The sequence below is a fragment of the Pogoniulus pusillus genome, chromosome Z, assembly GCF_015220805.1.
Source record: "Pogoniulus pusillus isolate bPogPus1 chromosome Z, bPogPus1.pri, whole genome shotgun sequence".
In the NCBI taxonomy this organism is placed as follows: Eukaryota; Metazoa; Chordata; class Aves; order Piciformes; family Lybiidae; genus Pogoniulus; species Pogoniulus pusillus.
Window position 1 is genome coordinate 8,824,011 of NC_087309.1, and position 25,786 is coordinate 8,849,796.

The 25,786-nt window shown below is 42.4% G+C and overlaps 2 protein-coding genes across 2 annotated transcripts in view; one reads left to right on the top strand and one right to left on the bottom strand.

Annotated features, from left to right (window-relative positions):
- Window positions 1-4,020, bottom strand: part of WDR70 (WD repeat domain 70) — a 122,681-nt gene extending 118,661 nt beyond the window's left edge. The window contains exons 1-2 of the mRNA XM_064140403.1: window positions 3,942-4,020; window positions 1,715-1,829 (exon numbers count right to left, since the gene is read on the bottom strand). Of these exons, the coding sequence (XP_063996473.1) occupies window positions 1,715-1,829; window positions 3,942-3,993 (167 nt within the window). The 5' untranslated portion in view covers window positions 3,994-4,020. The remainder of the gene's footprint in view (window positions 1-1,714; window positions 1,830-3,941) is intronic.
- A 4,014-nt stretch (window positions 4,021-8,034) lies between these two features.
- Window positions 8,035-25,786, top strand: part of NUP155 (nucleoporin 155) — a 35,341-nt gene continuing 17,589 nt past the window's right edge. The window contains exons 1-16 of the mRNA XM_064140007.1: window positions 8,035-8,262; window positions 9,447-9,584; window positions 9,860-9,956; window positions 10,904-10,974; window positions 12,377-12,469; window positions 13,292-13,458; window positions 14,487-14,592; window positions 15,075-15,148; window positions 15,441-15,532; window positions 15,655-15,752; window positions 15,845-15,997; window positions 19,878-19,978; window positions 21,342-21,512; window positions 22,494-22,604; window positions 23,399-23,493; window positions 24,331-24,419. Coding sequence (XP_063996077.1) covers window positions 8,139-8,262; window positions 9,447-9,584; window positions 9,860-9,956; window positions 10,904-10,974; window positions 12,377-12,469; window positions 13,292-13,458; window positions 14,487-14,592; window positions 15,075-15,148; window positions 15,441-15,532; window positions 15,655-15,752; window positions 15,845-15,997; window positions 19,878-19,978; window positions 21,342-21,512; window positions 22,494-22,604; window positions 23,399-23,493; window positions 24,331-24,419 — 1,780 coding nt within the window. The 5' untranslated portion in view covers window positions 8,035-8,138. The remainder of the gene's footprint in view (window positions 8,263-9,446; window positions 9,585-9,859; window positions 9,957-10,903; window positions 10,975-12,376; window positions 12,470-13,291; window positions 13,459-14,486; window positions 14,593-15,074; window positions 15,149-15,440; window positions 15,533-15,654; window positions 15,753-15,844; window positions 15,998-19,877; window positions 19,979-21,341; window positions 21,513-22,493; window positions 22,605-23,398; window positions 23,494-24,330; window positions 24,420-25,786) is intronic.

The following is a 25,786-nucleotide window of genomic DNA, read 5'->3' on the forward strand; positions in this document are numbered from 1 at the left end:
CTGCTGAAAAGCAATGAAGTGGAAAAGGACCTGGAGATCTGGTAGACGGAATGAAGACCACGAGCCAACAATATGCTCTTGTGGCCAGGAAGACAAATGCCATTCTGGGGGGTATTAGAAGGGCTGTGATTAGTATCAGAGAACCACAGAATGCCAGGAGCTGGAAGTGACCTTAAAAGCTCATCCGGTCCAAATCCCCTACCAGAGTAGGATCACACAGGAACAAGTCCAGGTGGGTTTTGAATATCTCCAGTAGGTCAAGAGAGGTTTTCCTTCTCCTCTACCCCCTCTACTCTGCCCTGGTGAGGCTGCATCTGGAATACTGCATACAGTTCTGCCCCCCCCCAGTTCAAGAAGAACTTGAAAGAATCCAGTGCAGAGCCACAAAAGTTATTAAGGGAATGGAACATTTTCCTTATGAGAAGAGACTGAGGGAGCTGGGGCTCTAGCTTGGAGGAGATGGAAGGGCGACGTCATCAATATTTATAAATGTGTAAAGGGTGAGTGTCAGGAGGATGAAGCCAGGCTCTGCCTGGTAATGCCCAATGACAGAACACAGGGCAACAGGCATACGAAGTTCCATGTAAACATCAGGAGGAATTTTTTCCCTGTGAGGGTGACAGAAGAGTGGTACAGGCTGCCCAGGCTGCTTGTGGAGTCTCCCTCTCTGGAGATACTCAAAACACACCTTAATGTGTTCCTGTGTGATCTGATATAGACGATCCTGCTCTGGCAGGGGGATTCTACTGGATAATGTTCAAGGTCTCTTCCAGTCCCTAACATTTCATGATATTGTGTGAGCAGTTCTGTCAGTGACAATACACAACTCCTTAAGAATTTTCCATAGAGTAGCAGGCAAAACCAATTTTTTTTGACAGAAATTTGCTCAGTCTGAAACACTAGAAGGTTGTCTATAATAATCTACCTCTATTGGCCCTAAAGAAACAAAGATTTGTTTCTACTAGTGTCTTGCAGGGATTACTACAATTTCATAGAGAGATCTAAAGATTTACAGTGCACTGATCACTGCAACCCCTATCATGCAATGGAGTTGTGCAGCCCCCATTATTTTCAGCTTTTTTTTATTTCCCAGCATTTCAGAATTTCAACTGCATCAACTGTCAAAGCAGCAGCATTTACTGTCAACAAAAAGCAGATGTTCCAAGTTTGAGAGCAAATTTCAGACTGAAGTCAAAACAAAACACCTTCTCAACCCCATCACTATTCCAAAGAATGTGCATAGATGCTGTCTGCCGCCTTTCTCTTTTGTCAGGCATGAACAAATCCATTCTACATACAAGCGGGAACAACAGCTGCTCATTAAGTCAGCTCACACAGTCATTACATTTGCCATACTATTTTAAAAAGAATCCTCAGAAAACAACTTTTTTTTAAGTATGCAGAAAAGGATTAGGGAGGAGACTACAAAATTCACTATTCAATATACATCAAGGCCACGTTTACAAATATTGACCCATCTTACAAAAACATGCATGAAAATTAAGTACCAGTGTTTCCACTGGAAACACTTCAGATAACAAACGTGTTCACACAATTTAAATGCCATTTGTTCTCAAACAAATAACAAAAAAACCCAGAAAAAAAAAACAACAACAAAAAATCACACCTTCCCACAAGATCCTCTCAAAACACAACCCCCCTCCAAACCACCACCAAAAAACAACTCTTTCGGGTAAGCAAGATTATAGCTTACCTTTGGGTTAATGCGGACACAGATCCTGTTGCACTGGAGGCTGGAGCTGATGAATCCATGCATGGACTTCTAAACTCTTTTTCAGCCTGTTCTTCTCTCTCTTTTTCACGAGCCTCTGAATACAGAGAGCACATAACAAGTAATCAAGACTATTAAGAAATAATAAAAATAGAATCTTATTGAGGACAGTAATTTTACTGACTTGAAAATTTAAATATTTGAAAGTAATAGCAAATAAAAGATTTCACCTGAAAGTAGATCATTTTCTACAGAAATTAAATTTCACTGCATCTGCAATGACCACTTAGAAAAACGAAGTATCACAAAGAAAATGCAAACCTCTTACACTTGTAGCTTGCCCACACTATCAAACATATTCTGATCATATACAGATGACAATATTTCAGTATTTTCAACATTATACTTCAAAAACTTCTTGGAAATTTTCATAGCGCAGGGAACAAAATGACCATAAAGAAGTAAACTCCAAGTATCATTTATGCAAAACAAATAAAAAAAAATATATTAAGAGTTTGTTCCCACTTCACTTACTGAAAATTAACACTTGTGGCACAGTGCATAAGAATAGCGGCATGACAAGGGTAACAGATAAAGCTACTGCGTTTCTAAAAGTGCTTAAGTAAGTTCAATTAAGCAGAGAAAAGCTACTTTCTCTCTATAAAATCTTCACTTTCTTTTTTTATTTGTTAACTAAACTAAAAGAAAGATCATGTTTTGTGGCAAAGTTAGGAAACATTTTCCTCTGAAGAAAAATACCTGCCAGATACGCAACCAGGAAACATAAATGGATCTCTATTGTTACTATCCACAGTTCGAGAAGCACTGGAAACATTTCAGAGAGCTATCACAGGTATTCCAAAAAGCCAAGAAACAATATTGAAAGCTATTAAGAAATCTGGAAACAAATGCTCATGTTATTCTACCTCCACAAAATGCTGTGAAACGTGAACCTTTCTGATTACTATACTCTGAATACCAAAATTTGTTTCAAAGTTTAACAGCTGAATTACATACAAAGATTCATCATCATCAAAATGACGAACTTCATAAGCAACAAAATCTACTGTGTTTCCTTTTCAGTTAAGAGCCTAGAAAAGGTGCAGGGGAATGGCAAGAGAAGGGACAAATTTACAAGGCAGTTCAAGATGTCTTGACTTAAAGGCACTGTGTTTTTGTAATCAGCCGCTGGATTTCCCTCATGAAGTAAAACGGTGTAACGAAATAGTCTCTTATAAAGAATCATAGCTCATCCTGAACCAGTATCAAACATGAAAAGCTTTCCGACACGGAAACATATTGTCGTGTTTAGATTTAATCAGCACAAAAAATGGTCCTAATCAAGTTTTGTAATCCCTTGTACGATATTAGCTTCAGGGCATCTTAAAGTTCACAGAGTTAATGGACCTGCAAAGGTCTGTTCTTGTGGTTCCGGATAGAAAAAGAAAACAAACCAAATTTATAATTATCTCATTATTTTTGTACAGAATTTCTTTTGTCCGGGTCAGGTTCCTCAAGTGTATTACGTCCATAAAGAGTAATGCTTCAAAAATCAGATTAAGTCAAATGCAGTAGGACAGAAGCTGTTTAACCACGATGGCACTACACGAAAAAACAAAACCTACACATTCTGAACAAACTGTCTCAGTAGAGCGAGAAAGCATAGACATGTGGATTTCTAAAACATACATGAAGGACTCCCATGGCTCTTTTTTTGTAGTCGTGTTTGCTTGGGTACTGGCACCAAAAAGATGTATTATTTTTTTCATTTTCCACTCTCAAACTGCCACCTCAAAACATTCACCCGTTTCCAGCACAGGACAAGACAGAAACGACTTTGTCAGCTCATGTGTAACCTGCAGTTTAGTACAAGACACATATTTCTTGTTATTCTACTCTTTCTAGATTAAAGCTGTCCATACTGACTTCCCTTCCAAAACAAACACACAACTAAGTGAAAGAAAGGGCTTCATCTGTAAGGAACCTTTCATATGCACACTGCTCTTATATAATCAAAGTTAGTAACTTCACCATTTAACCAAGTTCCAAGCTGTTCAGAACTCTTTTCCTTGAACAGCATTGCATTTGCGGGGTTTTTTTCTCCTTTGGGCAGTCCATCTGAGACACTTCAAAAATTACTCCAAGGCAAAAAAAAAACAAAAACAAATCACGTTTTAAAATGGACTGCTTGACTACAATGGCACCTTACCCAACACCTTTCTGCTCCTTTCCACTGCAGTCCTCCTCGTTTGCTCAAACATGGCTTCTAGATCGAAAGTCCGAGCTTTCTTCCCTGCAAATAACAAAAAATGAGGCTTTTTCACAGTCGCCCCGACCACAGGCGCTGCCGGCTGCTCCAGGCCGCGGAAGGGTCGGCGGAGGGGGCCCGACAGGCACGACCCCTTCGTATCCAGCCCCATCAGCCAGTCTTCGCTTTCAGTCGAGGGCTGACAGCCCCAAATAAACACCCCCGCACCCATCACCCCACGCCCGGCACCCCTCGGCCAGCATCGCAACACACCGAAGCCAGAGAAGCCCATGGTGGCCGACAACTCCGGGTCAGGTCCGCCCAGAATCTCAGCGTCTGCAAAAAGAGATAAAGAAAATCACAGGGATCAGTCAGGAGTGTGGAGTGAGTTCGGACAGAACCGGGCAAAACCCGCGCCGCGCCGCAGCTCACCTCCCTCCGCCACCGGCTCCATGCTGCTACTGCCCCGGAACCACAACACGCATCTGCAGGAAGCACCGGGAGCGGCCGGAGCAGCGAGGCGGCCAATGCGCCAGCGCCACCCACTGGCCCGCAGGGACCTGCCGGGTGTCTCGCCCGCGAGCATCAGCCGTTGGCTTCCCATCCGTGCCCCATCGCTGATCCGAAGGGCTCGGCTAAATCTTGACGGAATCACAGAATATGTCAATTTAATAGCACACCTGAGGATCGTCGAATCCAACCCCCTGCTCAACTACCTCAAGGGAGGCTGTACCCAGAGTGGGGGTCGGTCTCCTCCCAGGCAACCAGCAACAGAAGAAGGGGACACAGTCTCAAGTTGTGCCGGGGAAAGTATAGGCTGGACGTTAGGAGGAAGTTCTTCACAGAGAGAGTGATTGGCATTGGAATGGGCTGCCCAGGGAGGTGGTGGAGGCACTGTCCCTGGAGGTGTTCAAGAGAAGACTGGATGAGGCACTTAGTGCCATGGTCTAGTTGACTGGCTAGGGCTGGGTGCTAGGTTGGACTGGATGATCTTGGAGGTCTCTTCCAACCTGGTTGATTCTATGATTTATTGCATCTCCAACTGATCACATTCTGTGACTGGGTGACCCACCTGGCAGATGAAGGGAGGGCTGCAAATGTGGTCTACATAGACTTCAGCAAAGCCCTTTACACATTCTCCCACAGCAGCATCCTGCCAAACCTGGCAGCCCATGGCTTGGACAGGCGCACCCTTAATTGGGTTAAAAACTGGCTGGATGACTGGGCACAGGGAGTGGTTGTCCATGGTGCTACATCCAGTTGTTGTCCAGTGACCAGAGCTGTCCCTCACAGATCAGAACGGGGCCTAGTTCTATTCAACATCTGTATCGATGACCTGAATGAGGGGGTTGAGTCTAGCATCTGTAACTTTGCAGACGACGCCAAGTTGGGAGCCAAGGTCAATCTGCTGAAGGGCAGGAGGATGCTGCAGAGGGACCTGAGCAGGCTGGGCCAGTAGGCTGAGATAAGCGGAATGAGATTCAACAGGACCAAGTGCAGGCTCCTACACTTTGGCCACAATGATGCCATAGAATCATAGAATCATAGAATCATAGAATCAACCAGGTTGGAAGAGACCTCCAAGATCAGCCAGGCCAACCTAGCACCCAGCCCTAGCCAGTCAACTACACCATGGCACTAAGTGCCTCATCCAGGCTTTTATTGAAGACCCCCAGGGACGGTGCCTCCACCACCTCCCTGGGCAGCCCATTCCAATGGGAAATCACTCTCTCTGTGAAGAACTTCTTCCCAATATCCAGCCTATACCTACCCTGGCACAACTTGAGACTGTGTCCCCTTGTTCTATTGCTGGTTGCCTGGGAGAAGAGGCCACCCCCCACCTGGCTACAATGCTCCTTCAGGTAGTTGTAGACAGTAATAAGATCACCCCTGAGCCTCCTCTTCTCCAGGCTAAACAGGCCCAGCTCCTTCAGCCTCTCCTCATAGGATTTGTGTTCCAGGCCCCTCACCAGCTTTGTTGCCCTTCTCTGGACACGTTCCAGCACCTCAACATCTCTCTTGAATTGAGGGGCCCAGAACTGGACACAGCACTCAAGGTGTGGCCTGACCAGTGCTGAGTACAGGGCCAGAATAACCTCCTTTGTCCTACTGGCCACACTGTTCCTGATGCAGGCCAGGATGCCATTGGCTCTCTTGGCCACCTGGGCTTCTTCAAATCTATCAGTAGGAAAAGAAGAACAGGGAAGATGTAGGGCCACTGCTGAATGAGGAGGCAACTCTGAGAGCTGAGGATGCAGAGAAGGCGGAGTTGCTGAATGCTTTGCTTCAATCTTTACACCTAAGGCTGAACTCCCCTATGTACTCCAGACCCTGGATAAAGCAGAGGAAGCCTGAAGGAGGGAATGCGTTAGGAAGAGTGTGTCCAGCAGATCAAGGGAGGTTCTCCTTCCCCTCTACTCTGCCCTGCTGAGACCTCATCCTGAACAACGCTCAGTTTTGGGCTCCCCAGTTTAAGCGGGACAGGGATCTGCTGGAGATGGTCCAGCGGAGAGCTATGAGGATGATTAAGGGACTGGAGGGCAGGTCTTATGAGGAGAGGCTGAGGGACCTGGGCTGCTTAGTCTGGAGAAGACTTAAAAGGGATTTAATAAATGTTTATAAACATCTGAGGGCTGGTCAGGGCCGAGTGACAGGCTCTGTTCACTTGCTCCCTGGGATAGGACAAGGAGCAATGGATGTAAGTTGCAGCAAAAGAGGTTCCACCTCAACGCAAGGGGAATTTCTGTACTGTAAGGGTCCCAGAGCCCTGGAACAGGCTCCACAGGGAGGTCATGGAGTCCCCTTCTCTGGAGACTTTCAGTGCCTGTCTGGATGTGTTCCTCTCTGATCTGTGCTAGATTGTATTGTCCTGCTCCAGCAGGAGGTTTGGACTTGATGATCTCCTCGTGTCCCTTCCAACTCCCACTATCCTGTGATCCCTGAGCCTCCTCATGTCCAGGCTAAACAACCCCAGCTCCCTCAGCCTCTCCTCACAGGGTTTCTGTTCCAGGCCCCTCACCAGCTTTGTTGCCCTTCTCTGGACACATTCCAGTATCTCAACATCTCTCTTGAATTGAGGAGCCCAGAACTGGACACAGGAATCAAGGTGTGGCCTTACCAGTGCTGAGTACAGGGGAAGAATAACCTCCCTTGTCCTACTGGCCACACTGTTCCTGATGTAGGCCAGGATGCCATTGGCTCTCTTGGCCACCTGGGCACACTGCTGCCTCGTCTTCAGCTTACTGTCTACCAGCATCATCAGGTCCCTTTCCGCCTGGCTCTGTCCCCAGCCTGTAGTGCTGCTTGCTGCCTCATGCTGGGGTTGTTTAGCCTGGGGAAGAGGAGGCTCAGGGGTGACCTCATTGCTGTCTACAACTACCTGAAGGGAGGCTGTAGTCAGGTGGGAGTCGGTCACTTCTCCCAGGCAACCAGCAACAGAACAAGGGGACACAGTCTCAAGTTGTGCCGGGGGAAGTCTAGGCTGGATATTAGGAGGAAATTCTTGCCAGAGAGAGTGAGCGGCATTGGAATGGGCTGCCCAGGGAGGTGGTGGAGGCACCGTCTCTGGAGGTGTTCAAGAACAGACTGGATGAGGCACTTAGTGCCATGGTCTGGTTGACTGGATAGGGCTGGGGGATAGGTTGGCCTGGATGATCTTGGAGGTCCCTTCCAACCTGGTTGATTCTAGGATTCTGTGCTTGCTGTATAAAGTATTTTCCACTGGGCTGTCACATGAATCCTGCAGACAGGCAGACAGGCAGCAGGAGCAGCCTAGAGTCACACTCCGCTTACAGACACTCCCCACTGCCCTCTTCCGCGCCGCCCGCCAGACCACACCGCTTCGATCCGCTCTGCCGCCTTCCCCGAGGCCCCGCCTGGCAGCACGGCCGGGACTCCGCCCGTCTCCCGCCGGCGGAAGCGGCTCTCGGGCTGGCGGAAGCGGCTCTCGGGCTGGCGGAAGCGGCTCTCGGGCTGGCGGAAGCGGCTCTCGGGCTGGCGGAAGTGGCTCTCGGGCTGGCGGAAGCGCGTCACATGCGCAAGGCCCGCCGGTATTTAGGCGGGTGTCGGAGCGCGGGGAGGCCACTCCGCGCGTTGTGGCCGTACGCGCTGTCCTCTGCGGGCCTCGACCCCACACCCGTCACTGCTGTGGCTGCCGCCATGAGCCCCGTGGCGCCCACTACACAGGAGGCGTTGGAGACCGCGGGCCGCATCATCGACCGGCAGATCCAGGATGACCGCTGTTACCCAGACCTCTCCGAGCTGCTGGCGGTGCCGGCGCCTGGTGAGGAGCGCTCGAGGACCCTCTGTCTCCAGCCCCGTCGCCTCAGTCCCCCGGTGCCTCCCGCGCCTTCCTGCAGGGCGGCCTTCGCCGGCACAGCCCAGCAAGCCACGTGTGGGAGTCCTCTGCGAGCGGCCAGCCGGTCACGACTCCATCGTCTTGGCGGCCGTGCCCTGGCAAGGCTCCGGGGACAGCAGCTGCTCCCTCTGCCCTCTTAGAGAGGGCGCCAGGGCCGAGTCTGATGGCTTCTCGAGCTTGGAAAAGTGGCGGGGGCGGGAGGCGTGTAGTGAAAACTTACGTGCATGGGTAGAAGTGATTGCAGGATTTTTCGATGATAGGGGTGTCAGTGCAGGAGCACAGGGCTCAGGTTGGCTCAGCTTGGCTGCTCGCCCCTATCTGCCTCTGGGGAGTGAAGAAAATTGTCTTTGTATTTCATTCCGTATTGCAAAATGTTCTTGAGGTCACTAAGTGCCCAGCACCATCCAGAAGCAGCAAATATTTTTATAATCCTAAGCTGCTTTGAGTATTGTGAGTGGTTTTGTCACATGTAGGTACAGTGTAAGGTGTACCTCAAACACTTTTGTTTGCTACTTCATCATTAACTGTCTGGCACAGTGGGCTATTAAGAGGCACTCTGGATGTGATATGTAAACCCAATATGTAACTACTTAAACGTCATCATAGATATAAATCACATGAAATATTGCCTCTCTATGGATTTTTTAACTTGGTACGAGGAGTACAGATCAGCTTTTTAGATTGTTCATGTTATTTTTGGTGTAAAAGCCATACAGTGAAAAAAAAGGACTGGAGAGTATCACAGGAAAAGAGAAGTAAAGAATAGGCAGAGTTTCAGATTAGTTATGGTAAGAGTTCGTTTGCAAATGTTTGCTCATGTGTGATTCAAGATTTAGATTTATTCTTTATAGTCCTGCTCCTATAGAATCTTGTTCACAGATTTTGAGAGTAGTGGCATTTACATGCTAAAAATAATGTGCGGTATCAAGACCTTTTTTTCTACTTAGTTTGAAGGCTTGTGTTACTAGTCTAAAATAAAATGGGAAATGCAATTGGTCTAATTTTGATTTCACAAAATGGAAAACATTCAGGTAAAATGAAGAGATTAAACCTTTCTAATGAATTTCTTTATAAGAAGTCTGATTTGTTTTCGTTGCTCTTACTTGCAGGTAACCCTACTGTTTCTGGTATGGCAGATATGGATTATCCTTTGCAAGGACCAGGTTTGCTGTCAATACCTAATCTTCCAGAAATCAGCTCAGTTCGCAGAGTTCCACTTCCCCCAGAGCTAGTGGAACAATTTGGACGTATCCTTATGAAAAATACTAGAACAACTTTTCTTCTGTAATGTACCCTAGTTTTTATTGTTGTGAGCTTTGGGGCTGTTCTCACTCCCTTCATCATGCTTGCAAGGAGTGACAAGGTCCATTTGCCAAGTGACACTGCTGGAATTAAAGTGTTTCTGGTACACAGTTGGTGTCCTACTGTAGGTAAAGTGATACTATTTTTTTTTTTAATGTTCCAATGATTTTTGCCTTTGCTAACTTAAATGCATTTAGTCCTTACATCAGCAGTGCTTCAGATATGCAGTGCAATTGTATGATGGGGGTATTTCCAGAAATCAGCAGAGCTTGGCTGACCATTGACAGTGATATCTTTATGTGGAACTATGAAGATGGGTATGTAGAGAGTGTGTTCCCAATTAGGTTTTACTAATATTATACAAGAATAAAGCAATTGCAGTGGTAGGAGATTGTTTATTGGTAGCACAGAGGTGTTGAGTTGAACATATCTTTGTTTTTAGGTTTTACTAAGACTTCTGAATAATAAGTGTTTAGGGGTTTCTAAGAGCTAACAGTATTGCTGCCAAATAATCTATGTATGAAAGAGAGGAAAATGCACCTGCTTATGATTAGACCTAGCTAGTATTCTGAAGTTGTAGCTGTGTTTATGCTAAGGCTTTGCTTATGTTAAAAAAGTAGAAAAAAAAATACTAATTGCCTAATGTTTCTAAACAGACTTAGTAAGTATTTTTAGGTGTGTACAATGACCAGTCATTCCCACAATGATAAATAACATACCGTTGCACTTTGCAGTATTGTGATTGAAGGTCTTCTTCATAGCGTATTTTAAAGATGCATAAAAAGTGCGCTTTTAAAGTGGCAGGTGTGTTTATCATTCACAGGTTTGTTTTTTTTATTCACCTTCATGTAAAGACTTCTTTCAGTAAGAATTGCTTTGTACACACTGTTGCATTTCCTGAGAAACTGAAAGTTTAGATTGTGGCTCACGTTGGCTCCTAACCATATGTCTATATTGTGTCACAATGTATTAAATACCTTCTTCAAATGAAACAATGCTGCATGATGTTAATCAGAAGGTGCTAGGGAGAAGGCTGAGAATTCCCGGGTTAGGTGATTTTCATGGGAAAGAAAGTGATTCTGTCTTGATGTTAATCCACATTGCAGGTGCTTCATTGTGCAAAAGATGTAGACTGTTTCAGAGTATTACACTTAAGCGTTACAAACTTCTAAGTATACAGAATCTGATGTTATTTCTATATTATGTGGTATTATGTGACAAATTTTATGCAAGTTATTTGGGGTTTTCTTTGTTCATTTGACAGGGGAGATCTGGTATATTTTGATGGCCTTAGTGAAACTATTCTTGCAGTGGGTCTTGCAAAGCCAAAGGAAGGTAAGGACTATGACAGTGACTAGAATTAGGTAGTTTTTTAATGTTCCATATCTTTTTAAAATATGCCTATGTGAAAATCTGTAGTTTGTGCCTATCTTGATATGGGACAGGAAGGCAAGTTGATTTAGCATGCTTCAGAGTGAGGGCCTTTTACAGTTAGCAGCTGCTTGTGTTAAATGAAGATTCACAAATCTGACCTGCTGAAGAGCTGAAGGAAGGAGTGACATGAAGATAAGATGACCCTGTTTTAGCTAGAAGTAGTGACATGGGGCTCAAATAACAAACACCCAACTTCAAAGCAGATCCTGAGGGCTGGGGTTCCTGAGGAGAAACCTTTGCATAATTAGCTCCAATTTCCATATTCAAGTTGACTCCATTCAATATACTAATAAAGAAAATTAAGTACATGCTAAACACAGTCATATGTTGCTCAACTTTTTTCCCAAATCATGCTGAATGACTCATAGAAGGCAGGGATAACCTGGGCTGGGTTATAAAACTCCTGAGAGGGATGCCTGTTGCCCCTGGTACCAGGGCACATTCATGCTAATGGCAGTAGTACCCCAAGGAGGGGTGTGCAGAGTGGCCACTACTTGCAGCAGCTGTGAATTGAGGATGGCTGATGGGCTCTGCACCCTTTCCTCCACCTAACCTTTCCTGTTGAGAATTATGCCTTGCATATACCACTTCATTTTTACAGCATTTCTGTTAGAGCTACTGCAAAAGTTTAACCTGAGACCACCTTGAAGTTAGTGCATTTAGGACTGGTAATCTCAAACCTGCTGTAACTGTTGCTTTGAACAATTGAACCATTTAATTGCTTTAAGTTTCTGAACTTGTGTTAGAGCGAGTCCATATTGGGTACTTGAGAGGCAAATGTTAATTTTACCAAATAGTTCCAGTCCAGAAATCTGAGTCTGGCAAACATCAGGATGGTATCCTTAATGCAACACGCAAGATACATGGGTTTGTTTCATTTGTAAAAACACAAAATTAATTACAAGGCACACTGACAATCTTGGATTTTTTTTTGCTATGTCATGCACTTAACACTTGTACTGGTTATAAATTTACATGTATTCATGTGGTAACATACATGAGTTTCTGGTTTATGAGCTTCCCAGTTCTTTTGGTAGCTACTGCTTAATGTTGAAGTCAAACCTGGAATTGCAGTAGGGCTGAATTTAAAAGAAGTTTTAAAGAAAGTAATTTTTAAGATCTTCCGTTTCATGAACTGGAAGGTGGACTTCTAACTCCTTCCTAATTCCAGAATTTCAACACATCACAAGGTCTTAACTATTTAGAGGAATTAGTTGTATTTGATACATCTTTCCAGTGGGTATGTTCTTGTTATCTGAGAGGATGGTGCAAACTAAAGTTTCATTTTCTCCCTTTTGTTTAGGCATCTTCCAGCCTCATGTACGGCACTTGCTTGTTCTGGCTACCCCTGTGGACATTGTGATTTTAGGGCTCAGCTATGCTAATATACAAGCAGGTAAATTTCTCATCTCCTGTCATTCAGTTGTGTTTCAACAAATACACGTGTCTCTTAGCAGATATTAAAAACCCAACACCTCCTCCCCATAAATAATCCAAAGAAATCCCAAAACAGCAGCAAATCCAAACCACAACAAAATAAGTCAGTGCCACGTGCACCTGGCTAATTTTAAAGTCACATTATGGACAGAAGGAATTAATTTTAGGGAGTGTGCTCTTGGTGGATCCTGGCTTCTCATAAGGAGTGTTGAACAGTATTCCTGAGCTGTTTAACATAAAAAGATCAAAAAGTCCTGTTCTTTGACACAGGTACTCCTGTTAATTAAATGACATATTGCAGAAGCAGAGAAGACATGGGTGTGGAACTTGAAACAGTTTAACCTGGCATTTGTGTCCCAACCACAGAAACTGAAAACCTGATACTGTTTTTTTAGTAGTATATGTGTATTAATAGAGAAAATACAGAGTTGCTTTGAGAAAGTGAGAGGATTACAGTATTTTTTTCTTTCTTATACACTCTCCATGTAAATGAGGTGGGGGAGGAACAAGAAATCTCTGTTTTGGACTTCTTGCATTTCAGGGATGAAAATTAATATAAATTAAACCCAGTACATTTCTGTACTTTGACATGTACAAGGAGAATTTTTTTTTAAACCAGAACATTTATTACTCTGCAGCTCACCTTGGAGAATGTATTTAGTATTGCAGAATGTGTTTAGTAATTCTGAGATTTGCTGTCACTTTTCCAGTTTACAAAATGTTTTTTGTTGCAGACCTGTAACAGCTTTAAGTTCTTCTAACATAATTTATGTATTTTAAGGTACTGGATCACTCAATGACAGTATGTCTGGTGGCATGCAGCTGCTGCCAGATCCTCTCTATTCTCTTCCTACTGACAATACATACATTCAGGCGATAACATCTACTGATAATGGGCGTATCTTTTTGGCTGGAAAAGATGGCTGCCTATACGAAGTAGCATACCAGGTGACTATAGGTTTTACATATAGACAATTTTCATTGTTTAATGAAGTTGCAGTCTACCCACTAGGAGTTCTAAAACACATCAAATTTGCCATTTTTTTTCCTTCCATAATTATGTTGCATAGTTTGGTTGCTTGGCAGCTCTGACACAAGCTTACATGATATTAGAGGTTGGAAGGGACCTCTGTAGATGGAATCCAATCACCATGCCAGTGCAGGACCATAATCTATCACAAGTCACACAGGAGCACATCCAGATAGGTCTTGGAAATCTCCAGAGAAGGAGACTCCACAACCTCTCTGGGGGACCTGTTCCAGTGCTCCATGACCCTTACAGTAAAGAAATTCATCCTTATGATGAGGTGGAACTTCTTGTGCTGTAGTTTATACCCATTAGACTTTGTTCCATCACAGGGCACAACTGAGAAGAGGCTGTCCCCTCCCTCCTGACCCCCAGCCCTCAGATATTTATGAACATTCATTGGATCCCATCTCAGTCTTTTCTTACCCAGACCAAAAAGCACTAGGTTCCTCAGCCTTTCCTTGTAAGGCAGTGCTTCAGCCCCTTCCTTGGACTCTCTGCAGTAGATCTCTGTCTCTCCTGAACTAGGGAGCACAAAACTTAATGCGATATTGCAAATGAGGTCAGAGTATAAGGGGAAGAGAACTTCCCTCAATCTGCTGGCCACGCTCCTCTTAATGCACCTCCTTGGCCACAAGAACATGTTGCTCTCCCATGGATAGCTTCATGTCTACCTCAATGTAGATGCATTTTCTTTTAAGTAGTAGTAATCATATGAGGAATAGCAATGCAGCTTTGATCAGATTCAAAATCAGATAAGTGATGTCCTGCACCTTTTTCTTAGTGTAAAATTTCACTTTTAATGATCATCGATTTGTCACTGGATACATACTTCAAATATGACATCAGTGTTGTGTAGTTAGATTTTTTTACTTTTTGTAGTTGTCCTGTTAATTTTTATTATAACTTTGTTTTTTTTTCATTTAATGCTATTTGTATCAAAATACAGGCTGAAGCAGGCTGGTTCAGCCAGCGCTGTAGAAAAATTAATCATTCAAGGAGCATGCTGTCTTTCCTCGTTCCTTCATTTTTACAGTTCACTTTTTCACAAGATGGTGAGTACTGATGTTAAAGGCTTGCCCAGCAGTTTAATACACTCTTTTAATAATATTGCTAATAAGAAGTCAGACCTAATAGTTTACTTACTCAGAGTTTATTGTTAATGAGTTTTGTTTAATGAATTCATGGCTATAAAGATTAGGTTGCTTACTTGTGTGTCTGGTTCAGGACATAGATACTAAAGCCTGGAGAGTTTGACATTTTATGAGCGAAGATAACATAGAGTAGGAAGTTTTATGTGCTTAGAGGAACTGCTGCAAACAGAATCTGTTTCATTGTTTAGTGAACAATTACTTTTCAGTTTTAGTTTGCTGATAATTGTGTTAAATTTTAATCCTAAATCCCTTCGATTAGAAGTCCTGTGTGGGACTCCTGCAGTTTTTGTTAACTTAGAATATCTATAAGACTATTAAGTGTGTCTTGTTTTCACCAAATACATTGATTTACTGGTTCTCCCTTATTTTCCCCCCTTCCCCAGATCCTGTAGTTCAAATTGCCATTGACAACTCCCGAAATATCTTATACACCCGCTCAGAAAAAGGAGTGCTGCAAGTATGTTGACTTCTAGTTTCTGTTTGCTATGTTACTAACATGTATATGACTTTTCAAATTTTCCTCAGTACCTGGGAATTCTCTGTATTTGAGTCAGGATGTTACTCCAGATTATCTTTTTGTAACAAAGTGTGTGCTGAAGACCTGAAATACTTAATTCTTTAGCATATCCATTTATTTTACACCCAACTATATGGGAACATGAGGATAAAGTGAAAGTAGAGTTGCTGCTTGATGCGTGAGGCTTTATTAATTCATTCGCAAATCACTGAGCTGTATTATTGAATTACAGGTTTACGATCTTGGGCAAGATGGTGAAGGAATGACCAGAGTTACTTCTCTTCCACAAAATGCTGTAGTTGCTGCTGCTGGGAGTATTGCCAGGTATCCATATGGCAGTTACAATGTAAAAAGCTTCCTTTAAGGCTTATAGTTTTGGAGAAAATGTTTTGTTTATTTCATTGGACTTGCACTGTATGGGGTTTTTTTGTCATTTTATTTTTTAGAACAATAGACCGTTCTGTATTCAAGCCTATTGTTCAAATAGCAGTGATAGAAAATTCTGAATCCATAGACTGCCAACTACTGGCCATCACACATGCAGGTAAGAAAGCATTTGTAATTCCCCACTTTGGTAAGTGATAAATAATATCTGTACCTGTTTGGCAAAATTATGACTCAATATCTTTTGCTCAGGTGTCCGACTGTATTTCAGTACTTCACAATTTAAGCATCCAACAGCTCGCCCTTCCATGTTAACCTTGGTTCATGTCCGTTTGCCACCTGGGTTTTCAGCTTCTTCTAATGTGGAGAAGCCTGCAAAAGTTCACAGAGCTCTTTATAGCAAAGGTAAGCAGTGGAATATAGCTCAGATTTTTTTTTTGTTGGTTGTTTTGTTCGGTTGGGTGTGTGTGGGTTGTTGTTTGTTTTATCATTATCATACAAAATAATGATTATCCTCAGGCATTTGAAGTAGTGGGAATAACTGCAAATTATGTATGGCTTCTGTATATTAATCAGGTTTTGAAAGTGTATGGTTGTCACTTTTCAGAATTTAGTTCATCTGCAGGATTTGAACAGAGAACTCTCTCAATGTGTTGATCAATTTTTATTCTTTTCTTCTAATCTCCTGATAAAACGTAATGTGTTCAAATTTGCCTGTATGTCTCCAGGCATGTGTGATTAGCTCTTGAAGACAGAGAATAGAATAGGCTTATTACCTATTTAGTGCCTTATATTGAATTTAGTGTTTATTTCTTAAGCTTTAGCTCCTGATATTATATTAAGATACAAACAATTCCCATATGGTCCCAGCTTTCTCACCTCTCGTTGTAGGCCAAATTTTAAGTACTGCAGAAATGTCTCTACACTGCTGACTCTTTCAGTCACAGGTACTGGTTTTTACCCTTGAAGTTATTCCTGCATCTGGGTCAGTGCAATCCAAAGCACAACTCCAGGCTTGGTGGCAAATGGCTGAGAGCAGCCCTGAGGAAAAGGACCTGGGGGTCTGGCTTGATGAAAAGCACAATATGAGCCAGTAGTATGCACATGTAGCCCAGACAGCAACTATGTGCTGGGCTGCAGCAAGAGAAGTAGGGCCATCAGGGCAAGTGAGGGGATTCTGCCCCTTTACTCTGCTCTAATCAGACCCTACCTGGAGTACTGTGTACAGTTCTGGAGCCCACAACACAAGGACACTGACATGTTGGAGCAAGTCTGGAGGAGGGCCACAAAGATTCTGAGAGGGCTGCAGCAGCTCTGCTGTTAGGACAGGCTACAAGAGTTGGGGCTCTGCAGCCTGGAGAAGAGAAGGCTTCGAAGAGACATTATAGTGGCCTTCCAGTATCAGAAGGAGACCTACAGGGAGGCTGAGGAGGGACAATTTACTATTTCAATGACAGGATGAGGTGTAATGGGTTTAAGCTCGCAGATGTTAGGAAAGGGCTCTTCCCACTGAGGGTGATGAGACACTGGTGCAGGTTGCCCAGGGAGGTTGTGGCTGCTCTCTCCCTGGAGGTGTTCAAAGCTAGGTTGGATGAGGCCTTGAGTGACTTGTTCTAGTGGGAGGTGTCCCTGCCTATGGCAGGGGGTTGGAGCTGGATATCTTTGAGGTCCTTTCCAACCTAAACCATTCTCTGACTTTTTTCCTCCATGATCTATTTAAACATCTGATTTTTGAGATATGTTTTACCTGTTCCAGTCTATGTTGTTTGTACCTGAGAGTAAATGGCAAATGATGTTAACAGAAGAACTCTTTAATACACAAACTCAGTAGATACTGTTGTTGCGGAGAGCAGGAATTAATATGTGGCCGAGTCGGGAATTTATCAAAAATAGTTATTTTTTTATTTTCCCAAAAACCTGCCCCCACAACTATATATACAAAGATTAATTTAGTTTAATAAGCAGATTCAGTTGCATGAGAATTAACCTACCAGGATACCATCAATAATCTGACTATATTGGAAGTCAGAAGTTGGAAAAGGCCTCAGCTATTAATTAATAGTGGTTTCTTACTAAATTAAGCTAAGCCAAATAACTCACTCAGGCTGACTCCTGCAGTCTGTCTCCCTCTTCCTTTCAGTGGCTGCAGGTGAATCGTTAAGGGTCGTTAGGCACACAAAGGTGTCAATAGGAAAGCAAATCCTTGAAGGTCTCTCTGCAGTCCAGCCGAGGGGAGTGTGTGAGCTCAGGCAGAGACATACGTCCAGGCACAGGCAAACTCCAAAGCGGGAAACCCAAAGGCAGGAAGACCCCCAATAGTTATAACCTTCGCTAGACAAAGGGCAGAGTTACCACACCTTAGGCGCGAAAGCGCACGGCCAATCCCAGCCTGGCTCCAGCGCGGGAACTCACGGGGCAGTCCTCCCCCCCTTCACGGCTGCAGGGCAGGCGAGGGGGGAGGGAAACCAGGCAGCTTTTCCCACTTCCCCCGAAGCCCGGGCAGGAGAGGCATTTAGGGGTACAGGACTCCAGGACACTGTTTACTGTTCAAACTGCAAGATTAAGACTTAAAGACTGGTTTGTTTGGTTTTTTTTTGGTCAACAAGGAATGAAATAGTCGATTTGCATCTCATGTGAAAGAGTTAACACTCTAGTTTCATTTAAAAGTTTAAATAAAGAATTGGTTGCAGAAAAACAACAGTAAGATTATATAGTTTCATTTGTTTGCTGGACTAGTATATAATCTGCTGTATAAACGATTTTCTTCCTTTGTCTTTCTGCCTCCTGTTTGCTCTTGCTCTTCCCTCCTTTGTGCTAACTGAATTCTGCACTAGCTTTGGCTGAGTAAATAACAACTTTGACACTGTCCCCCACAGCAAACTGCTGGCTAAACTGTCAGCCCATGGCTTGGATGGCAACACTCTGTGCTGAGTTAGGAACTGGCTGGAGGGCCGGACCCAGAGAGTGGTGGTGAATGGTGCCACATCCAGCTGGTGGCTGTCACTAGTGGTGTCCCTCAGGGATCAGTGCTGGGCCCCATCCTCTTTAACATCTTCATCGAGGATCTGGATGAGGGCATGGAGTCAGTCATCAGCAAGTTTGCAGATGACACCAAGCTGGGGGCAGATGTGACTGAGTTGGAGGGCAGAAGGGCTCTGCAGCGGGACCTTGACCACCTGCACAGATGGTCAGAGTCCAAGGGGATAGGGTTCAATAGCTCCAAGTGCAGGGTGCTGCACTTTGGCCACAACAACCCCATGCAGAGATACAGGCTGGGGTCGGAGTGGCTGGAGAGCAGCCAGACAGAGAGGGATCTGGGGGTACTGATTGATACCCACCTGAACATGAGCCAGCAGTGTGGCCAGGTGGCCAAGAGAGCCAGTGGCATCCTGGCCTGCATCAGGAATGGTGTGGTCAGCAGGAGCAGGGAGGTCATTCTGCCCCTGTACTCTGCACTGGTTAGACCACACCTTCAGTCCTGTGTTCAGTTCTGGGCCCCCCAGTTTAGGAGGGACACTGAGATGCTTGAGCGTGTCCAGAGAAGGGCGACGAGGCTGGTGAGAGGCCCTGAGCACAGCCCTACGAGGAGAGGCTGAGGGAGCTGGGATTGTTTAGCCTGGAGAAGAGGAGGCTCAGGGGTGACCTTATTGCTGTCTACAACTACCTGAGGGGTGGTTGTGGCCAGGAGGAGGTTGCTCTCTTCTCTCAGGTGGCCAGCGCCAGAACAAGAGGACATAGCCTCAGGCTGCGTCGGGGGAGATTTAGGCTGGAGATGAGGAGAAAGTTCTTCACTGAGAGAGTCATTGGACACTGGAATGGGCTGCCCGGGGAGGTGGTGGAGTCGCCATCCCTGGGGCAGTTCAATGCAAGATTGGACGTGGCACTTGGTGCCATGGTCTAGCCTTGAGCTCTGTGGTAAAGGGTTGGACTTGATGATCTGTGAGGTCTCTTCCAACCCTGATGATACTGTGATACTGTGAACTACAGCCTTCTCCCCACTGGGTGGGGAGAAAGAAGGTTGTGGGTAGCACTTTCTGGGCTTCATCCAGGGAGCCTGAAGAACCACTCATGGGGGTCACTGTGAGGATCTTTGTGTTATTTCTAAATATTTGTAAATATACTTCTGCACATAAGCATTGTATTTCATGTTTGTAAATTTTAGCTTGCTGTAAATACATAGCTTTATTTGCTTCCAAGCCATCTGGTTATTTTGTTTGGGAATAACTTCAATCCACCACAGGGTAATTGCTTTTGTGTACAAACTTTGTATCACTGTTCTTTCCAGGGGTCCTGCTGATGGCAGCTTCAGAGAATGAGGATAATGACATCCTGTGGTGTATCAACCATGATTCTTTTCCATTTCAAAAGCCAATGATGGAAACGCAGGTACTAAAACAGATGTATATACAATTGGGTAGAAACTAGATTTTTTTTTTGCCTTTTTTATAAAAGATACTTGAATAATACATATGCAAGAGACTCAACTCATGGAAAACTTCCATGAGGAATTTGGAATGCTTATTTTTCTTTCAAGAAGCAGCTTTGTAAAAGCAACTAGACAGTTTTGTCAGTGAATGGAAAGTGATTCCTTGGTAGGAGTTCCTTGTTCAGCCATACTTTGTGGCTGTTCTGTGTATCAAATACAGTTGCCTTCTAATTAATGTTCAAAAATACAGCATGCTGCAAGGACAGGAGGACATAATTACACAGTTCATAGTGACTTTTTATGCAAATCATATTTATCAAGGATTGTTTAAAATATAGCTTCCAGAAACTTTGGTTTTCTTCTATACCACAAAATTTTAGACATGATTAATGTCTTGGTTATTTTAGTTTTCCTGATTTTCTTTTAACCCAGTTGTTGCATAAGTAGATTTGTATGGGTGATCTAAAGGGGGTTAGTTGCTTTATGCATCAATTCAGGGAGAACATATGATGTATATCCAGCTTTAAAAGAAGCTTGCGCTCTGCTGCTGAAGCAGAGAAGCGATAGGTCAAAAAATAGTACTGTTGAAGGAGTAGCAATAGAGTTGGAGAGAATGGAGAGACAGTTACAGGTTTCCAAGTCAGGTTTTGCTTTGTCTACCCTTCTGATAACTTACAAAGGTGTTGGGTAATCGTTCCCCTTCGATCCCCACAAAAACTTACATGTGAATATCTGAAGTGCTGATCTCTCTCTTTCAAGACATTTGACAGAAATTTACAGGTGGGTTTCCTAAACAAAACCGCAGCATGTCCGCAAACAGCAGTTCTTCCTTGTTAGTTTATGTAGTTTTGTGGAATGCCTTCACTACACTATGACTGTCTCTCTGCCTCTTCTTCAGTTACGTTTGAAGTAACTGCTGACTGATGTAAAAATCTTGTAAACCCTTCTGATTTTGTTACAGTATTTCTTTGATTCATTAATAAATAATTTCAATTCATTATACTTTTGGTACTTAGTCCTGAAGTGGTTAGCAGGTTGCTGCTTTTTATATTTCTGCAGCATTTGAGGATTCTACTTTGCAAGTTGATTTAAGTTTAAATGCAAACTATTACTTGTCTCCCAAAAGCAGCAGTGTATCTATAGCTGTAAATTTGGCAATGTGCTATTAGACAATACAAGAATTGACTTCTTTTCAGATTTTCTTGTGTCAACAGTAGACTTTATTCTGTGTAATTTGAAGTGATAAATAGTAAAATAGCACCATGGATGTACAAAATCTGTGTCTGTTAGACATCATCTCAATTGTTGCTGTCTGCTGTTCAGATGACCACACGTGTTGATGGACATTCCTGGGCTCTTTCGGCTATTGACGAATTCAAACTTCAGAAGATTGTAACACCACTAAATAAAGACATTATTCCAATAACTGATTCACCTGTTGTTGTGCAGCAACACATGCTGCCACCTAAGAAGTTCATTGTGCTTTCTGCCCAGGTGAGTGTTTCTTTTACTCTTCTAATTTCCTCTGACATAAGCATAAAGTTGGAAGGCTTATTGAAGGTTGTAAATGTTTACAGATTTTTTGGACATGTTTTAAGGATTATATCCTTAACATTAGGAATAAGGAAGAAGATTTGCTAAAATCATACTTACTTTAAATTTACTGAAAGCTGTTGGATCAACTGCTTTTGTACAGTGTGGTGATAGTTTTTATAGGTCACCACAGACCCTTCTAGATAAAGACTATTTGCAAAATTCTTTTAGTCTTGTTTATACTCATGACTGTTATGATTATTGAAACTAAGGCAGATGCTGGAAATAGTTTAAGTAAATGTTGTTAGCAGTTAGTTTGAATAATTACTACTTTGCCATACACGTGCCAAATGTGTGGGTTTTTTTTTTCAAGAACACAACAGAAAAGGTAACTTCCTTAGTTCTCTTTTCTGATTGCATTTAACAGTATTTTAGAGCACTTAATATTTTAACCAATAAGCAATTGAGGGGATAAAAGCTTACTAATTTCTTGGAATTTCTAGATCTAAGCTGCATTTGTTTAATAGCTACTGTTTTGTTGAAGGCATTCATCAGGTCTTTTTTTGGTACTTAATGTGGATGTAGCCAAGGTAGTGTAGAGTCTTACCAAGCCCTTGATCATGAATTCTTCAATTGTGTTCTTTACCCAGGCAATTTTGTGGATTTCCAAGATAAAGTCATTCTTTTTGTCAAAGATTTCTATGTGCTTGTATTGCATGCTTCATGTTAGACTAAGAGCAGCAAAATAAAATTGGTTTTTGGAGTGTTTAATGCTATTTCAGTATATAGTAATTTCTGCATGTGAATGGAACGAGGTGTTAGGCATCATCAACATTAAAAAACCATAGAAAATTCAGAATATGAAAGACAAGCATTGTGGAGAGGGGATGTGGAGATGGCCACAGTAAAGACCATTTTATTCTAACTTTGCGTTACTTTTAGGGGAGCTTTATGTTTCATAAACTCAGACCTGTTGATCAGTTGCGGCATCTGCTTGTTAGCAACGTAGGTGGAGATGGAGAAGAGATTGAAAGATTTTTCAAGTTACATCAGGTAAGAACTTCCAACTTGTAATGTAAAATGGCAGATATATTATTTAAGCTTAAACAATTTTTTTTGGTACCTTTTTGTTGTTAACTTGAAGTTCATAGCATGTCATGTACTGATTAAAGTATTAGCTTTTTCTTGTATTGTCTACATGAAAGAACTTGTACGAGAAATAACTTCTCATTCTTAGAGCTGGAAATGGAAGTGTAAATCAGTTTACCTGAAATTATTAGGTCTTGTATGCAGAAGGAGTTTTTAGGTTAGGAGAGAAGTTCATCTAATAGCAAGGGTGGGAAGAGTTTCAAAAACATTTTGCCCTTGGAAAGAGTATACATGTATTTTGAACAGAACACAGACCACTTGTACAAATGAGGAGAGCTGTTGTGGCTCACAATCTTGATTTGACTGATACCAATTAGTATCTGTAAGAAATGCTTACTGGAATTGTTCTCTTGTTCATTGGTAGGACATAATAAATGCTGTTTTAACAGACAATTGGAATATGCAAGCCATTACTTGAATTTTTGTTCAAACTTAATGCAAGTTTCTGTAGAAATTGCATGACCACTAGTCATCATTAAGTGACAGACTTGTACTGAGCTTTCAAGAATTGTGTATAACAGACTTACCTGTCACAGCAGGATGCCTCATTGATGTACTTCATGTCTACAAATCACAAAAGCTGATGTCCTTGCCGTCTAAAATTGATGTGAGAAATGTTTGTGGTTTAGTTATTGAGCAGTGAAAATTCTATGTGTTTCTTAAATAAACTACTACACTAATAATGTAATATTTTCTAGGAGGATCAGGCCTGTGCCACTTGCCTTATCTTGGCGTGTTCTAATGCTGCATGTGATAGAGAAGTGTCTGCATGGGCTACTCGAGCATTCTTCAGGTAACTCAACTTGAGGTTGCTCTGAATATTATACTTACAGCCACTACAGCCAGTAAATAATTGTAGAGGCTTTTTAAACTGCTGCCTGAACAGGTTTTGTTTTAAGATTAGCATAGACCTGGTGGAATGTGCTTTTGCATGAATTTGGAGGTCATCTATGAGGAAAGCTTCTGGTACATGTGGTTCTGGTTAGTTCCCCTCTTGGATATGTGGGAAGCTATTCAGAATGTAAGTGTCCTTTATGTGCTTGATCTCTGCTTCACAATATCTCAGTTCATTGAAGTGCAGTGTGTGGTAATATCTTTTAATGAAACCAACTGAGACATCTGGTAAAGAGGCAGGTGTTTTTTTTTAATTTTTGGGGAGGGTTTGGTTTTTTGTTTTGTTCATTTGGGGTATTTATTAATATATTGTAGTTCTTGATTGTTGCATCAAAGACATTTATATTGAAATGGGCTTAATGTGCTCAAGGCCTGATGTTTCTAGGTCATAAATGAATGCTATTTTTTGCATTGGATTGGTTTGCTATTAAACCATTACAAATTGAGTAAGACTTCCACACTGGAGGATTTGTTAGTCTTCCATGTGTCTTATGTACTGTACATCCTTGGAATTGGAGCAGGTACACAGATTCTAATTACCTGGCTTAAGCAAGATGGCTTATTGTAGATCTTTTGTCTGTCTGAAAGTATTGTACACTAAAGTATTTCTGAAAGATGATGCCGTTTATTTCATTCACTCCTTTAAAAAGAATCCCCAAAAGAATTCTCAGACAAGAAAATGAAGTGGGATGGATACGAGATGTGAGAAAATCTTGTCTTTGCATGTAATCCTTAGGTATGGTGGAGAAGCACAAATGAGGTTTGCATCAGCTCTGCCTCCTCCAATCAATGTTGGATCTCTTTTGGGTTCTCCAGTTGCTGCCAGTAAGTAGGAAGCATTTAACAGTTTTGGATAGTTTTCTGGTTTGTTTTGTGTTTTTAAGTGTGTTGTCTTCTCACGAGTACCAGTGTTCTTTTTGTCTGAAATAGTCCATTGTTTTCACTGTCTGATTAACTTCCTCTTGAGTAATTTTTAGGTGTAGTGAGAGAATGATGTAGTCTCAAACTACATGTGACTGTTGCTTATTTGATAACCTATTGTAAGGAAAGTACACATTTCTGTCTGCAAGAAGCATTTCAGCACACTTTGGTACTACAGTTTGAACTTCCCAAAGATTACTTAGTTGTTCTGTGGCTATATCACAGGGTCACTGTCACACTTCTGCAGATACTATATATACATATAGAAGCAAAAAATTGTTCAGGAAGTGGTTACTTCTTTGTAAATGCTCTAGTCTCAACGTTTGATTTCTGCTTAAGACATCAGTGCCACCTACGAATGAGAATAGTCCCTATTCTACTCCATTTGATGCTTATTGCAGTGGATGCCTTTCTGCTTTACTCAGATTCTCTTAAATATCCACAGTTGCTTCAAGAAGCTGTCCCTTAGTATGCATTGTACAGTTCCAGATCTTAAGGGTTGTTTTTTAAATAAAGTGATAATGATAAATATGGAACAATGAATTAGTAAACTATTTTTTAACCATTAACATGTTAATTTCCAAAATCCTTTAAACTTACCTTACATGTGGCATTCAGTTTTGCACATCAGACTTGGCAGAAAACTTGATAGAACTTCTGAATTTCAGTACCAATTTTTTTTTTGAGATATGGCCTATTTTCTAGGTATTGGAAAGCTTGTGTGCTTAGCAGGGATTAAAGTCTGCAAAAAAAAGTTCACTTTCTTTTGCAGAATTCTTACCTGGTCTTGAAACATTAAGAAGTGACTATTTTTAATGCATTGGTGGCATAGCTTACCAAGCCTTAAGGCGTAAAACAGTAGCAACGTAGGCAGGAGCTGAGGCAAGGCATAAGAGTATAAAATTAAATCTGAGTCAAAGAGTGCAGCAGCTGTAGGGAGGACAAGTACTACAGACAGACTGAAAATCAGAGTAAGAGGCAGGAGAAATTTCAAGAAACTAATCAATAAGGTGTATTGTAGATGTCTTTTTCCTATGTCTACATGGCTAGGTTTTTTTTAATCATTTGCTGTCATGTAGTCTGCACTGAAATCTAGTATCAAAACTTATGTTTCCATTTTGCTTCAGTGACAGTCCAAGTGGAAGGCAGCAGCATTCTTCTGCTACTACTTTCTCGGTTTGCTCAAACGGCAGAGAACTGTTGTGTGAAATTAGGAATCTGATGCTGTAGATTCTCATGTGTTAGAGGTTAGGGGTAGAGGATCACAGTAT